The sequence below is a fragment of the Zootoca vivipara genome, chromosome 17, assembly GCF_963506605.1.
Source record: "Zootoca vivipara chromosome 17, rZooViv1.1, whole genome shotgun sequence".
Classification (NCBI taxonomy): domain Eukaryota; kingdom Metazoa; phylum Chordata; class Lepidosauria; order Squamata; family Lacertidae; genus Zootoca; species Zootoca vivipara.
Window position 1 is genome coordinate 41,267,485 of NC_083292.1, and position 14,564 is coordinate 41,282,048.

Sequence of the window (14,564 nt, forward strand, 5' to 3'; positions counted from 1 at the left end):
CTTCCGGGTCATGGTTCAACTACTTCCGGCGCCGTAGGGATCGGGCACGCAGAGACCGTAGACATGCTACAGGGTAGAGCGGCCTGCTCTCGTCCCACAATGCCCCCCCTCTCTCCCTTGCTCTCTGGGTGCTATGCGTGGCCTCCTTGGATCTGTCCTGAAGGCATCTGTTTTTAATGCTGCTTTTAATGTGCAGTTTTTATTGTAATTATCTGTGTGGTTTTTAACAGAACATGCATGGATAGATGATGATGATGATTATTATTATTATTATTATTATTATTATTATTATTATTATTATTTTCTACCCCACCCATCTGGCCAGGTTTCCCCAGCCGCTCTGGGCAGCTTTCAACACAAGATGAAAAGCGGGGGGGGGGGGGGAGGACTTCAAACATTGAAAACTTTCCTAAACAGGGCGGCCTTCAGATGTTGTCTTCTAAAAGTCAGATAGTTGTTTATTTTCTTGACATCTGATGGGAGATAGATAGAGACATATATAAATACGTGTACATACGTCGTTTTAATTCGATTAGCGCTTAATTGTGTTTGTTTTTGTCTTCCCCATGTGTTTTCAGCTGCTCTTATGTTATCTGTAAGCTGCCCTGAGTCAGGGAAGAGGCAGAGTACATAATAATAATAATAATAATAATAATAATAATAATAATAATAATAAATATTGCTATTCCTATTTCCTGCTTTTCACCACTGCAGGGCACAACATCAATAATCCACAGTGAAATAACGTTCTCGTCCTTCACCTTCCCTTCTGCTGAGTCTCCTTGCGATGGTCGGCTTCTCCCTGGAAGCCCAGAAGCGCTTAGCGGCCGACATCACCCGCGTCCTCTCCCTCTACGGCTTCATTACGGATGCCTACATCATTGTGAGTCAGACCCCATCTCCACCACTGTGGGGAAGAAAGGGATCTGGGGCAGGGTGGCACCCCGGCCTCCTCACCGGGATCCGCATGATGAGCAGGCTGGGGCTCCTGGGCTTTTTCGGGGGGCGGGATGCTCCCCCCCTCCTGCACAACTCTTTGCAAGGCTCAGGCACACCATTCAAAGCACCAAAGAACTCTGGGAACTATAGTTTTCCCACACAGAGCTACAGTTCCCAGCACACTTAACAAACTGCGTTTCCCAGGATTCTTCAGGGGGAGGGCGCCGTGAGTGATGGGCAAGAAGTGCACATCTGTGACCCTGCTGTGACCCCTTTCTTCCCTGCTAGGAGTTTTTCACGGACAATCTGTGGGGCAGCCTTCCGCTGTCCTGGCAGGCTGCTCTGGCTGACCTCCAGCCCCCACAGCTGGCTGCCCTCCTGCTGGAAAACAGACACACCAGAGAGGAAGAAGCCAGGTAGGGTCAAGGGTGCTCCCCTGCTGTGGGTCTCCTTGGGCAGCCTCAAGCGTGCTTCCTCGGAAATGGGTGCATCTGAACCCTCCCCTTTTATGAACGGCATGCCAAAGGGATGCAGGACTCCTAGTGGGGTACTTAAAACAGAGACTGTTTTAAATTTTGTGAATTTAATTTTCTGTCCCTCCTGCCCCCTAAAGACAAATGAGAATGTGAGTGGCTCTGAGACTGCACAGGAGTAAGCCACGTTACCTGCCACCACTTGTCTCCCTCCCTCACCCCCCTCAGGTACAGCTCGGTCTGGCCGCTCTCCCTGCTGGCCTTCAAAGCCTCTGCCGACGCCTTGGCATTCCCCAGGAGGCCCAGTGGCTGGGCTGGCAAGTCCAAGGAAGCCGGGAGGCCGGAAGAGTTCCGGGACAACCAGTGCCAGAGCTCCAGGCTACCGCCCCTTTTCCGGAAACATGTCAAACCCAAGAAGCAGCACGAGATCCGGCGGTTGGGGCAGGTACGGCTGAGCTGGGGAGGGAGGGTGGCTCGAGTCAGCGAGCCCAGCTGCATGTCACGAAGGAGGCGAGAACTGCTACCCCCACTGCCAGGGCCAGCCCTGTTATCACTTGTTCCTTTTACATCCTGCCCAGGATGGCAAACGCACCACTACTGGAAAGCATTCTCGAAACAGGGCATTTGTTTTCTACCAAACAGAGATTTTGGTGTCACCAGGAACATGCATCAGATGCCAGCCTGGGTACATACAAAGGTCTTAAACTCCCTCCTGGAAGCCAGTTATGAGGGAGCCGGGCACAACTCCCGAGGGAGGGTATTCCACAAACAGGAAGCCACCACTGAAAAGGCCCTGCTATGAGTCAGCGCCAACCAGACAGCCCCCAGAATAAGACCTCCACAGCCTGTCATAGGGTCCAAGCCAGGCATCTGCTTTGGCGGGGGGGGGGGCTGTTGCCAGAGCTGCTGCTGGTGGTGGTCACTGCAGGAACTACTGCTGTGCTTCTGGTACCCCATGGCCCTGCCCACCATTGTTTCCTTCGCACACTCCCTTCCACCTCTTCCTCCAGCCACACCTGGTTTCCTCTCCTGTTGCTGCTGCTGCCCATCCTCCTCCTCTCCCTCTCCTGGGAAGCAGCCACTGCTCCTCACTGAATCCACTATGGGGTCCCTCCACCTTCGCTCCCTGAGTGGACAGCTCCCCAGCAGCCTCCCTGACTCCCATTTCCCCCGCAGATGGTGAAACGGCTGAGTGACCTCACGGGGTGCTGCCAGGTGGTCGACGTGGGCTCTGGCCAGGTAAGGAGGGATGGATGAGGCATTAGGTTGCTCTTCCTTTTCGGAGTCTCACAAAGTCTGCTTTATTTATCGTGTCTTCTCCCCGCCGTTACCCCCCTTCCCCCCAGGGCCACCTGTCTCGCTTCCTGGCCTTTGGCCTGGGTCTCTCCGTCATCGCCATCGAGGGAGACCCCCGGCTGGTCACCCAGGCTGCCAAGTTCGACCAGGAGCTGGTGCAGGCGCTGAGGAAAGAGGGGGCCAAGCGACGAGGGCAGGTGAGAAGGCGGAACGTCAGGGTTGGGGAGGGGATGTGGTGTGTTGCAGAGGGTCCTGGCTTCCTTAGGAGGGGGGAGGCAGTCCCTCAGGTCCAAGCCATGGCAGGCAGCTTCCTCAGGCACTTTGTGGATTCCCACATGGCAGGGGGTATGACTAGATGACTCTCGGGGGTCCCTTCCAGCTTCTGTGAGCCATGCGCCCTCCACTTAATGCCCTCTCCTTTTCCCTCAACCTCCATGGCTCCCCTAGCCAGAATCCCAGGAGCTGAGCCTTTTATGCCTCTCCCTTGAACCCAAACTCTGGTGCGGTTCCTGCATTGCAGGGGGTTGGACTAGATGGCCCTTAGTGTCCCTTCCAACTCTATGATTCAATGAAAATATCAGGAATATACCGTCCTTGTATTCCTGAGGCAAAGGCTTTGGGACACCTCACCTGCGATCCAGATCCAATGTAATCTGTGGCCTGAGTGCAGCAGGAATCCAGTACAGGCACAACTTTTAGTTAGCCTCATATCTTAGGCATTTGTCCGTATCCCCCTACTGGCATTTATTTACCAAAGCTAGATTAAATGTATTTCCCTCGGAAGTTCTAAATGGTAGACTGAGAGGCATCCCCTACCAGAATAGGCTTTGTTTATGTTCCCAGGACGTCAGTTGCATGAAGCTTATCATACTGCATTTTGGTCACTATGAGCAAGCAAGGGATGAATGGATCAAACCCTCACTAGCAAATTTGCTGGGAAAATCTGAGGCCTCCCGTATTAAATACCTTCTGGAGGTTAGGTCAAGTGATATTACACTGACCGTGGCAAAGTTTCTTTTGGAGGTCGCAAGAAACAAAGACCATCACGCTCTAGACGTAACAAAATGACTCCCTCGGTCTCTTTCGCCTGTTGTTTGGTTGCTTTAACCGTATCTTGTTTTGAAACCGTTTTGTGGATCTATGGACCGCAATAAAGATATTTATTTATTATAACTGAGAGGACTCCTGTAGCTGTGACAATCAGAAGCAAGGAGGAGTATTTTCAGGGGAGCAAGGAAGAGAGTAGTGGTACCCCTGGATATGAATTTAATTCTTTCCAGGGGTCCGTTCTTACCCCGAAACAGTCACATCCAGAGGCACCACTTGTGCACATGCGCACATGGCGGAAACCTTACTGTTACTTCCAGGTTTCCCGCATGCATAACCCGAAGGATACATATCCAGAGGTGTTCGCAACTAGAGGTACCACTGTACAGGCTGTTCCTCACATGTCCACCAGAGGGAGCCTTAGGAGCTGGCCAAGGGACAGAGGGGCCAATCCCAGCCCTGTGGAGATGCTGCCAGTGGGGATGGAGCCTGGGGTCTCCCGCATGCAAAGCAGGCTCCATCCCACTGAGCCACAGCCCTTCTTCTCAAAATAAAGTAGGACTCTTAGTCCTCATGGTTTATGAAAAAAGGGTTGAAATAGGAACGTAGCTTACACAGAGCCATATACCTTTGTTTTGGGAGCTCCCCAGGTTAGGGGGAGGCTGGCCCAAACCCACCCTAGTCCCCAGGCAGGGGTCCTGGCCTCACCCAGCTCCTCCCTGCTTCTCCCTCTGGGTGACACCGTCTCCCTCTTCGCCTCCCCGCAGGTCCCTAGTGGAATCTCTCTTGAGGGGCCGAGGCACGTGGCCGGCTGGGTGGATCCTGGGGCGCCGTGGACCGAGTTCTGGCAACTGCTGCAGCACCCAGAAGAGGAAGAGCATGGCCCTGTAGTGGACAGAGGCAGCCCTGGGGCCTTCCGGCCCAGAGAGACAGCAAACGTGGATCCTGGAGGAGAGGATCTTCCAGGCTCCCCGGAACGTGGAGCCGGCAACACACCCATCTGCCACACTCCCAGGGGGTGCCAGCTGCTCCTGACGGGACTCCACGCCTGCGGCGACCTGAGCGTGACGCTCCTGCGCTACTTTGCCCGCTGCCCCGATGTGGTGGGCATCACCTCTGTGGCCTGCTGCTATATGAAGCTCACCACGGCAGAAGCCCCCGTCCCACCAGGCCCTGGGCCCCCACACAGTCCTGCAGAGCCCGGCTACCCCCTGAGCACCTGGGTCTCCACCCTGCCCGGCCACCAGCTCTCCTACAAGGCCCGTGAGGGGGCCTGCCACGCCCTCGAGGACTACGCCCAACGGCTCAAGAGCCAGAGCTCCGCCCTCAGGACTCACTGCTTCCGCGCAGCGTTAGAGACGGTGATCCGGGCTGCTGACCCAGCCAAGAAGCGCCTGGGGGTACAGACCATCACCAAGGCCCACCAGCTCACCTTTAGCGAGTGAGTCCAGGGGGCAGCGAGCGCCAGGCCAGGCAGCTCCACTATAGGGGGGTTGGGCTAGATGGCCCTTGGGGGTCCCACCCAACTCTCTGTGGCTCCAAATGTTCCCAAGGATTTTGGAGGTGGGGGGTGGAGGACAGCATTGTGTGGATATGGGGCGGGGGCACAGCAAATGTTGGCCCCAGAAACCAAGGCGCTGCCAATAAGCAGTTATGAACCTTATTAGCTGTAATTCCTGCAATGCTGGGGGTTGGGCTGGATGTCCCTTGGGAGGCCCCGCAAATAATGTAATGTAATAATTTATTATTTCTACCCCGCCCATCTGGCTGGGTTTCCCCAGCCACTCTGGGCGGCTTCCAACAAAAGATTAAAAATACATACAAAGTTTGCCGTTCAACGGTTCTAATGGGTGTGGAAGCCAAAAGGAAACCCCCCCCCAGGGGTGGGTGGGATTTCCCGAGACCTTTTGTGCTTCAGCCCAAGTGCAGGGGCTCAGCCCGGCTCTCTCTCTCTCTCCCCCCCCCCCCCCGCTTCCAGGTACGCCCGCCTGGGCCTGGAGAGGGTAGGGATGGACCCTCAGGCGAGGCTGGAGCCTGGCCCCTTGCAGACGCTGCTGGCCCAGGAGGGGAAGGTGGTGGCCTTCTTCAGCCTGGCCCTCCTGCTGGCCCCCCTGGTGGAGACCCTGCTGCTTCTCGACCGGATGATCTTCCTGCAGGAGGAAGGTAAGCGAGGGGCTTCCCTGGCGGGTCAGATGGCCTTGGGGGTGCCTTCCAACTCTGCGATTCCACGAATGAGCACTAGAGGGGGACATCAACCCCGCAGGCCTAGTTGATCCCCTCCAGAGAACTCCCCACACCTGCCCCCCCCCCATGTTACCCCAAGCACAGCCAGGACCCTCACCAGGCTCTCCTCCCCAAACAGGGTTTCACTGCCAGCTGCTCCCGCTCTTTGACCCCGCCTTCTCCCCCCGCAACCTGGTGCTGGTGGCGGCCAAGACCCCTCTGGGCTCCGCTCTCCTGGACGTGGCAGCGGAAGATTGAGGGAGACCGCTTGGCGATGCCTGGGCCCACAAACCCTGCCCCACACTGCAGGAAGCCAGAGAACAGCAACACCCGGGAGGGGAAAAGCATGGCGTGGGCACTCCGGACACCCAGATTCAGGCCCAAACAGGGCTCCCGCTGCCATCTTCCCTTGCAGCTGGCCTGGCCAGGGAGGGGTCAGGGAGGGTGGAAGAGATCTGGAGAGGTCTCTTCCCCTTCCATCTGTGCCGTGGAGGCAACACAGCAACCCAAAAGAGCTACGGAGACGCGAGTAGCCAAACACCTTCCTCCTTGGCACCCTCCTCAGTAAGGAAATGCAAAGGAGGGCAAAAGACCCTCACCCACCACTATCTGTCAAGTCCAGCTGAGGAACGGCCTCTCCCAGGACTTTCAGAGCGACAAAAGGCAGCTGGGAAGAGGACTTCAGGAAATTTCAGTGATTCATAAATTTTTTAAGTGACTTGGCTGCTCATTTCCATCATTTTCTGTGTTTTTTCCATGCACTGTGGCATTTTACGCATTGTAACTTTGCCGCTGTTTTTATTAATGTGTTGAATGTTTTTAATTTATCAACATAATTGTTGAGAGCAGATTTCTGCTTATCTGATATGTTCAGAATGAGTTTTACCGTGTACTATTGTGACGCTGTACTGTGTACTATTATATTCTTGACTATTACCTTCGTTTGAAAGAAGTTGCTTATCCGAAAGTCGTATCTTTTATTGTGACCTTGCCAGAGAACAGCCACCTCCACACACACAAAGACACACTCAGATTGCGGTTTAGGGGGTCCTTTATCAGGAGGCAACAGCCCCCACCTCAGCCGCCTCCTCGGTCTCCCCTCAAAGCGGAGAGTCTTTTGGGGTCCAGGCAGCCGGGCACAGATCCGCAGAACGAAAGGCCTCAATACCAGTAGGACTTTCTGAAGCGGCGCGTCTCCACGATGCCCAGGAGCTCCATTATCTCCTCCTGGAACGTCTTCAAGGAAGGGACATAGGTCTTCTCCAGGGCGTCCTCCACCGACGTGTCCTTGGGGCAGTCTTCAGCAGCAAGGCAGGGGGGAAAGGAAGAGAAGAGAAAACGGGGCACAGGAAATTAGGAGACTGGGTGTGGGCATTGTTGTTTTTTAATGCTATGGTGCAGGTTCTGTAAACCTGGAACCAAGTTTCTAGTCCACATGGTGACAGAGGACAGCTCAGAAACAAGGCAGGTTCCGCCCGACGCAACAGGCGGTCAGGATCCCCTTTTCCCCACGAAAATCCACTCCATGCCAACTCCACTCCCAAACGGAAGAGCCACTCACCTGTCCATTGTTCTGGGATGATGCCATCGTCCCTCTGCTCCAGGGGTTTCGGGATGATCCTGCCGGTCCGGAGGGAGACGCGGACCCTCTCTCCTTCCTCCGTGTAGCGCCATTCAACCTCGGTGGGCAGCCTGGGGGGCAAGGGGCAGACAAGAGGGGGGCCCAGGGACAGTCCAGTGAGGATGGGGAAGTGGGGGGGGTTATTGAGGGGGGTGTTTGAAAAGAAGCTCAAGCTGAATTTCAACATCTGCTAAAAACATTCTTGCTTAAGCCACCCAGATGCTTAGGAAGTTGGTGTGGGTTAAAATTTTCTGCATACTGTAAATTTTTGCAATTGAGCGGTGTATAGTTTTTATAAAATATAAATAACTAAACTTAGTCCGCGGATCAATCATCAAACTGTTAAACAATAATGATACAAATATCAGGGCTTTCTTTCTGGAAGTACTCAAGGTTACACAGTATTGGCACCCTTTTTCTAGAAGAAAAGCACTGAGGATAATAATAATAATTTTATTATTTATACCCTGCCCTTCTGGTCAGGTTGCATTTGATGCTTCCCTTAAAAACACCAAAGTCTGAAGTCTTTGAGTATATGGCCCACAGGAGAAATAAGTCCCCAGGTGTTTGTTATAGTAACAAAAAACAACGACAACAATAGATATTTCATTTACCTAGTAGGATTTATATACCTCTTAATCATCTTTAATCTCACTGGTTGGTTTACAAATAATATTAAATGTTCATTCAAAAAATCCTGACACTTTCATTCTACAGCTTCCGGAGACAGACCTCATAAATTCGGACACTTGAGAAATCTATTTTTAGGCCCCACCTTATTTCTGTGATCTAACTTGTTCAAATCTGTTTTTAAGATTGCGTTTTAATTGCTGGAAATGGCCCTGGGGCCTTGGGGTGAAGGCCAGTTAATTAATTAATTAATTAATTAAAAATAATATACAATACAATTACAATAGAAGAGTAGAAAGGGTTTTCTTCCAGTGAACGGGCCTGCTCTTTAGAGGCTTTTAGAACATTCAGCAGTTTAGAAATGTTCTTAAATAAAGGGGAGAGGGGCAGGCGTAACCCCTGGAAATGAATCCACCTTGCTTTTAGGGGGATAGCGCTCGTCCCCCACAGATCGTGGGATCACAGAACCATGGAGTTTGGAGGGACCCGAAGATGGTCCGGGAATCAGCGTGTTTTTACATGAGTAGAATGTGTCCTTTTATTTAAAATGCACCTCTGGGTTATTTGTGGGGCATAGGAGTTTGTTCATTTTTTTTCTCTTCAAAATATAGTTCTCTCCCCCCCCCCCAAGGTCTGAGGGACAGTGGACCAGCCCCCTGCTGAAAAGGTTTGCTGACCCCTGAAGTCCAGCCCTCGGGCCACGCAGGGATCACAAGCAATGAATTCAGGAATGGTGACCGTGGGGCAAATGCTTAGTATTGCCCTGCCCCCTTACCTGTCAGTGGGGTCTACCAGGGACACCCAGTTCACCAGCAGCGGAGCCTCACTGGCCGTGTACATGCCACTGTAGATGGCGGACCTGCCCGTGTATCGGTAATGCTGCAGGGAAGTTGGGGGGGGGAGAGGAAAGGAAGGCTGAGCCAAAGAGCACGTAAGGGTCTCAGGGGGCCAAAGCCCCCCAAACACCCCACTTCTCTCCTGGGGAGGGGGAGCCTAAGGGCATCATCATCACTCACCACGTTCAGGCCCTCCAGGACGACCCAGTTCCGCTCTCGTATCACCTGGGAGACCATCCCTTGCTTGCCCAAGTCCTTCCCCTTCAGGATCTGGACCTAAAACGTCAAGAGGAAAGCATGGCACGTGGAGATGGGGGTCGGCAGGAAGGGAAGACCCCCAGTTAGGTTGGCTGCCCCGTTTGGAGGCAGGCAAGGGACCACCGTGGCCGGGAGGAGGGACCCGCCTGCCTTGCTGATCCGGGGCACAAATGGCCGATGAGCCAAGCTTGAAGGGCTGCAATAGAGTCTCTTCAGCCAGGCAGTTTTGCCACCTTATTTATTAGGACTATTGTTATCAGGCAGGCGCCCTTTGGAACTCCCTGCATGTTGACGTCAGGCAGGCAGCTTCACTGTATACTTTTTGGTCCCTGCTAAAAAACATTCTCATTCAGGCAAGGCTACCTAGGTGCTTGGCAAGTTGGTGTGAGTTTTAATTTGTTTCAGCCTACTGTTGTTTTAACTTTTGGAACGTCTTAAATTATCATTGCTAATTTTTTATCATTGCTAATTTTATTGCCTTGCCGCTTTTTTAGTAGACCACGTTGAGGTGGTTGTATTTACGACCCATCAGTGTATAAATTTTAGGAAATAAATATTCTCAATCTGTCGTCTGCTTTTCTCACAGAGCAACCCAAATTACCTCCCACTAAAGCCGGTTTAACAATGCCCTCCTCCCCACCCCCCAAAAATACACAACTCAAAGGCAAGACTTGCAGGCCATGCCGCTACAATAATAATAATAATAATAATAATAATAATAATAATAATAATAATAATATTTATTATTTATACCCCGTCTATCTGGCTGGGTTTCCCCATCCATTCTGAGTGACTTCCAACCAAATATTAAAAACAGTACAAACAGTAAAAACCCTTGAAATTAAGGGCCAAAAGCCCCTGGGAAGAGACTTTGCACAGTGCCTAAAAGCAGGTAAATGTGTCACCAGGCGAGACTCCCTAAGGAGTGCATTCTGGAGCCACCACTGAAAAGGCCCCAATCTCGTGTGTACATGTTACAATACACCTAGTTTTGGAACAGTAAGAACAAACAATATTATTCAAGAACCCAGTGGTATTTAATACAGTACTGTAAACGGATTGTATGAGACTGAACCTGATGTTATACTGCTGCTGTTTTTCAAATAATTTTAAACTAGAAGTAAGTATTTTTTTCTAGGGTGGGGTAGAGAACCAATTTACAGGCAGCCAATTTTGTTTACAAAAAAACCCCATATTTTAAAAAAGAATGCACCAGTAAAAAGTAAATAAAATTAGCCAGAGGTAGGATGTGTATGAGCAGCAGCTCAGGGAAGATGGGCAGACGACAACTCCAGATTTCATGGAGAACAGAGGAGCAAGATTGCCCCACAAGTTTGGGGCAACAGCTGAGAAGTCCCTTCCCCCTTGCCAATTAATTCTCACCAGGATGATCGGAAGGGGGGGGGGAGGAGAGGAGCTCCCTGCAATGTTTGGGGCCCAGGCCATAAAATCTATACACTTGATTCTTTTTAAATTAAAACAACAACTCAAAGCTGTTTACAAAAAGATAAAATCAATAAAAATTTGCAATCTTTTAAAACGTTCAAAAAATATTAAAACAGATTAAAATTCACACCAGGTTTCTAGGTATCTAGACTGGCTATGTCTAAAAGAAGAATGTTTTTTTCAGGCACCAAAAGGAGTACAGCAAAGGCGCCTGCTTGATGTCAACAGTCAGGGAGTTCCACACTTAACAATCAAGTTCAGATTCCGAACGGGGATTATGCGGCAGCTGTGGCAATGCCAATTCCGCCAACTGAAGCAGTCAGTTGGGAATACATGGGGGAAGATGATCTTGTAGGTAAACTGGTCCCAAGTTCTTAAGGGCTTTATATTCTAATACTAAGACCTTGAACTTGGCCTGGTAGCAAGTCGGCAACCAGTGAAAATGGTTGTTATATATGCCAACAAGGCCTCACTCCTGTCAGCAATTGTGCTGCAGCATTCTGCGTTTACTGTGACGGAAACCCCACTTAGCCCAGCGGTTTGAACCCAGGCAGGGACTGTAGTTGTAGGAAAACCAGCCGGGTGCATCTGAAACATCTCCCCTCCTCAAGAGGTCAGGCAGCGTGTTTGGAACGAGGGTTGTCTCCGAGGGCTGCCCCACAGAGTTCACCCAGTAGCGGTCAAGCCTTGGTAGGGGGAAGCACAGTCAAAACGGGCAGCTGAGAGCAGGAAGAGACCTCACCGTATCGCCCTTGAAGAACTTCCAGTCCTCGTCTTTGATGGGCTCCACAGGGATCTTCTTCCGCCAGACCCACGGAGGGTTCTTAGCCTTGTCGGCGATCGAGCCAGGCCGGTTCATGCCATAGCGGTAGCCGCGGTGCGGCTTGAATTTCTCCGCCGCGGCAAGGAGGACAGAGAGCCTCATGGTCCCTGTGAGGAAAGGGAGGCTCAGGGAGGTGATGAAGGGGGGGTAAAGGGGGGGTCACCTGGGCCTTTGCACCCAAAGCACAGCAGCAGCGACAAAGGCCAGGGAGAACATCCTTCAAGCAAGGGGGGGCGGCTTAAAGGGTCGACCCCAAGGACATAAGGAGAGCCTGGCTGCTGGGTGAGGCCCAAAGGGGTCAAAGTCTCCGCAAAACCTAAAATCTGTTTCCAGTTTTCTTGGCGAAAGAGTTAGTACATAGATAGCATGACACCACTTTGCAAATGTAAAAAAACGATTCCCTCTACATCACCTGATTCATAGAATCAAAGCTCAGTTGGTGGAGCACGAGACTTCTAATCTCAACGTCATGGGTTCGAGCTCAGATGAGATTCCTGCATTGCAGGCGGCTGGACTAGATGGCCCTCGTGGTCCCTTCCAACCAGGATTCTTGGAGGGGTTGCAGTAAACTTGGCACATATTATCATTTATGGTGGAAATGCCAGTTGTCACAAGAGTTTTGGAACTCAGTTTTGACAGGAAGAATGAATATTACTCAAGAAACGACTGTTTGTTGTCCAAAATGAACGTTACTGGATAGTTTTGATCAGGCTTCCTCAACCTTGGCCCTCCAGATGTTTTTGAGACTACAATTCCCACCATTCCTGACCACTGGTTCTGCTAGATAGGGATCATGGGAGTTGCAGGCCAAAAACATCTGGAGGGCTGAGGTTGAGGAAGCCTGTTTTTGATGCTACAGTAGTAGTACAGTATAGGTGGGTTCATAATAAATTCTGTTCGCTCCTTCCTTCAGTATACAGTATTATCAAAATAATTGTTTTCATATATGATCTCGGCCGCACTATTAATAATTACAACTCAATGGAAAACAGCCCCAAATCTTACATGGGAAGATTGGCGGCCACTCACTCTGGAACAGAGCTACAACTGAGAAAAATTACACATAATCTTAGATCTTGACAAAGACTACAACCTCCAGACATGTTTCAACCTCCAGAAACTTTTCATATGATTTGGCACTCTTTCATGACATATACAGCAGAAACATCATTTTCAAAACAACCCTTGTCGAGAGCCTGGCAAATCTGGAGCTAGGCTTGACAATCTGATAATGCTGCTGTCCCTTCCTTGGACTTTGCTATTTTAGCCCACATGCAATAGCACTCATTCTAACTGCTTCTTTTATCGTTTTGGTTTGCATCTTTGAATTTTGCTCAGTTGTCCTAATTGTTCCCTCTGCTTTACATGGGTTACAGAATGAAATAAAGCAACAAGGATACCCCCCACGGGAGCTAGAAAACCAGATAGACTGGACCTGGAGCCCTGCCAGATCAGCTGCCAAAGGGGGTCCATCTTGCCCAGCATCCTGTTCTCACGGGGGGGGGGGGCGATCAGATGCCCCCAAGCAGGACCTGAACACAAGACCGCTCCCCACCTGCGTGGTTTCCAGCAACTGGTATTCAGAAACAGGAGGCCCTAAGCTACTGAAGGTAATGGGGCCCTTTATATGTCCAGCTGTCCTTTGGCCACAACAAATGTTCACTGTTTTTTGTGTTCAATGTATGCTAGACGGTCATTTCTGGACCTAATAGGTATCTCAAGCCAATTGCACATAACAAAATATGCATTTTCTCAAAGTAATTGTTGAAAAGTCCCTGCAGAATGCAAAGTCCCCTCATTATGGAAAGGAGCGCAGGCTAGCAGGCAGGGCCCATGACTTACATCATAGGAGCCTACACAACACAAAAGACGGTTGCTGTATGTAGGGTTTAATTTATTTGTTTTTTTATCCTGTATTTTGGAAATGTGCATCCAGATAATTTTTTCCTTTAATTTGGGGGGGGGGGGCAAAAAGTAGGGCCCTAAGCTATAAATCCGACGCAGCACAGCCTCGGGGGCTTGTATCCCTCGACAGCCCCTCTCCTCCTTCTCCTCCCTGAATTTGCCCGATCCTCCTTGAGGACTAGAACCTTGAAACCTTGAAACCTGCACTCACGAGGAGGGCAGCATCCCCACCCCCACCCCGCCGTCTGCTGTCCATTTGCACCCCTGGCCCTGGCCTCTTTGCTGCCCCCCTCTTTTGGAAGAAGAAGGAGGAGGAGGTGCCCCCCCCAAAAAAAAAATCCATCCCTGCACACGCGATCCCTCCGCCGGCTCCCCTTCGCTCACCTTCTGCCTCGCAGCCTCCCCGGGAAGACTGCGCACGCGCGAAAGAAGCCAAAAGGGGCGGGGCGGGGCTGGCGCCATGCATTCTGGGACTTGTAGTAATCCGGGAGGGAGGAAACCCGCTCTCTCCTCCCCCGCCCCCCGCCAGATGTTTGCAGAGGTAGGAAAGTTGAAGGAGGGAAAATAAAAAAATTCCTTCAGTAGCACCTTAAAGACCAACTAAGTTTTTATTTTGGTATGAGCTTTCGTGTGCATGCACACTTCTTCAGATACAGTGAAATGGAAGTTTCCAGGCACTTATGTAGAGAAGGGGTGGGGAGGGGTGGGGATGGGGAGGGGGGATCACTCAGAAGGGTGGTGGAAATGGGTGATTGACTGACTGATAGCTGTTGATGACCGCAAACGACTGCAAATGGTTTTGCATGAAAAAGCAAGGGTGGAGATGGCTGAAGATCGCTTATCATGTATAATGAGATAAGAACCCGATATCTCTGTTCAAACCAGGTCCCTCCATGGTTTTGAGCTTGGTGATAAGTTGCAATTCAGCAACTTCTCTTTCCAGTCTATTTCTGAAATTCTTTTGTAGTAAGACAGCTACTTTGAGATCTTGTATAGAATGTCCTGGGAGATTGAAGTGTTCTCCTACTGGTTTTTCTGTCTTCTGGTTCCTGATGTCAGATTTATGT

The 14,564-nt window shown here is 51.0% G+C and overlaps 2 protein-coding genes across 4 annotated transcripts; one reads left to right on the forward strand and one right to left on the reverse strand.

The window, feature by feature from the left end:
* The first annotated feature begins 10 nt into the window (after nucleotides 1-10).
* Nucleotides 11-13,395, forward strand: METTL25B (methyltransferase like 25B). Of its 3 annotated transcripts, none has more exons than XM_035098545.2 (9): nucleotides 11-73; nucleotides 715-883; nucleotides 1,228-1,355; nucleotides 1,641-1,857; nucleotides 2,589-2,651; nucleotides 2,759-2,905; nucleotides 4,523-5,196; nucleotides 5,734-5,918; nucleotides 6,118-6,940. In XM_035098545.2, the coding sequence occupies exons 2-9, from the start codon at nucleotides 788-790 to the stop codon at nucleotides 6,234-6,236; spliced, it is 1,629 nt and encodes a 542-aa protein (XP_034954436.2). In that variant the 5' UTR covers nucleotides 11-73; nucleotides 715-787; the 3' UTR covers nucleotides 6,237-6,940. The 3 variants fall into 3 exon arrangements, with proteins under 3 accessions (XP_034954436.2, XP_034954437.2, XP_034954439.2); XM_035098546.2 differs by lacking the exon at nucleotides 11-73 and adding an exon at nucleotides 98-204; XM_035098548.2 differs by lacking the exons at nucleotides 11-73; nucleotides 6,118-6,940 and adding an exon at nucleotides 12,969-13,395 and having other exon boundaries at nucleotides 399-883.
* Nucleotides 7,012-13,934, reverse strand: MRPL24 (mitochondrial ribosomal protein L24). The gene is made up of 6 exons (XM_035098552.2): nucleotides 13,882-13,934; nucleotides 11,512-11,699; nucleotides 9,246-9,341; nucleotides 9,005-9,108; nucleotides 7,540-7,670; nucleotides 7,012-7,276 (listed from the first exon to the last, which is right to left on the reverse strand). The coding sequence occupies exons 2-6, from the start codon at nucleotides 11,692-11,694 to the stop codon at nucleotides 7,140-7,142; spliced, it is 651 nt and encodes a 216-aa protein (XP_034954443.1). The 5' UTR covers nucleotides 11,695-11,699; nucleotides 13,882-13,934; the 3' UTR covers nucleotides 7,012-7,139.
* Nucleotides 13,935-14,564: the final 630 nt, after the last annotated feature.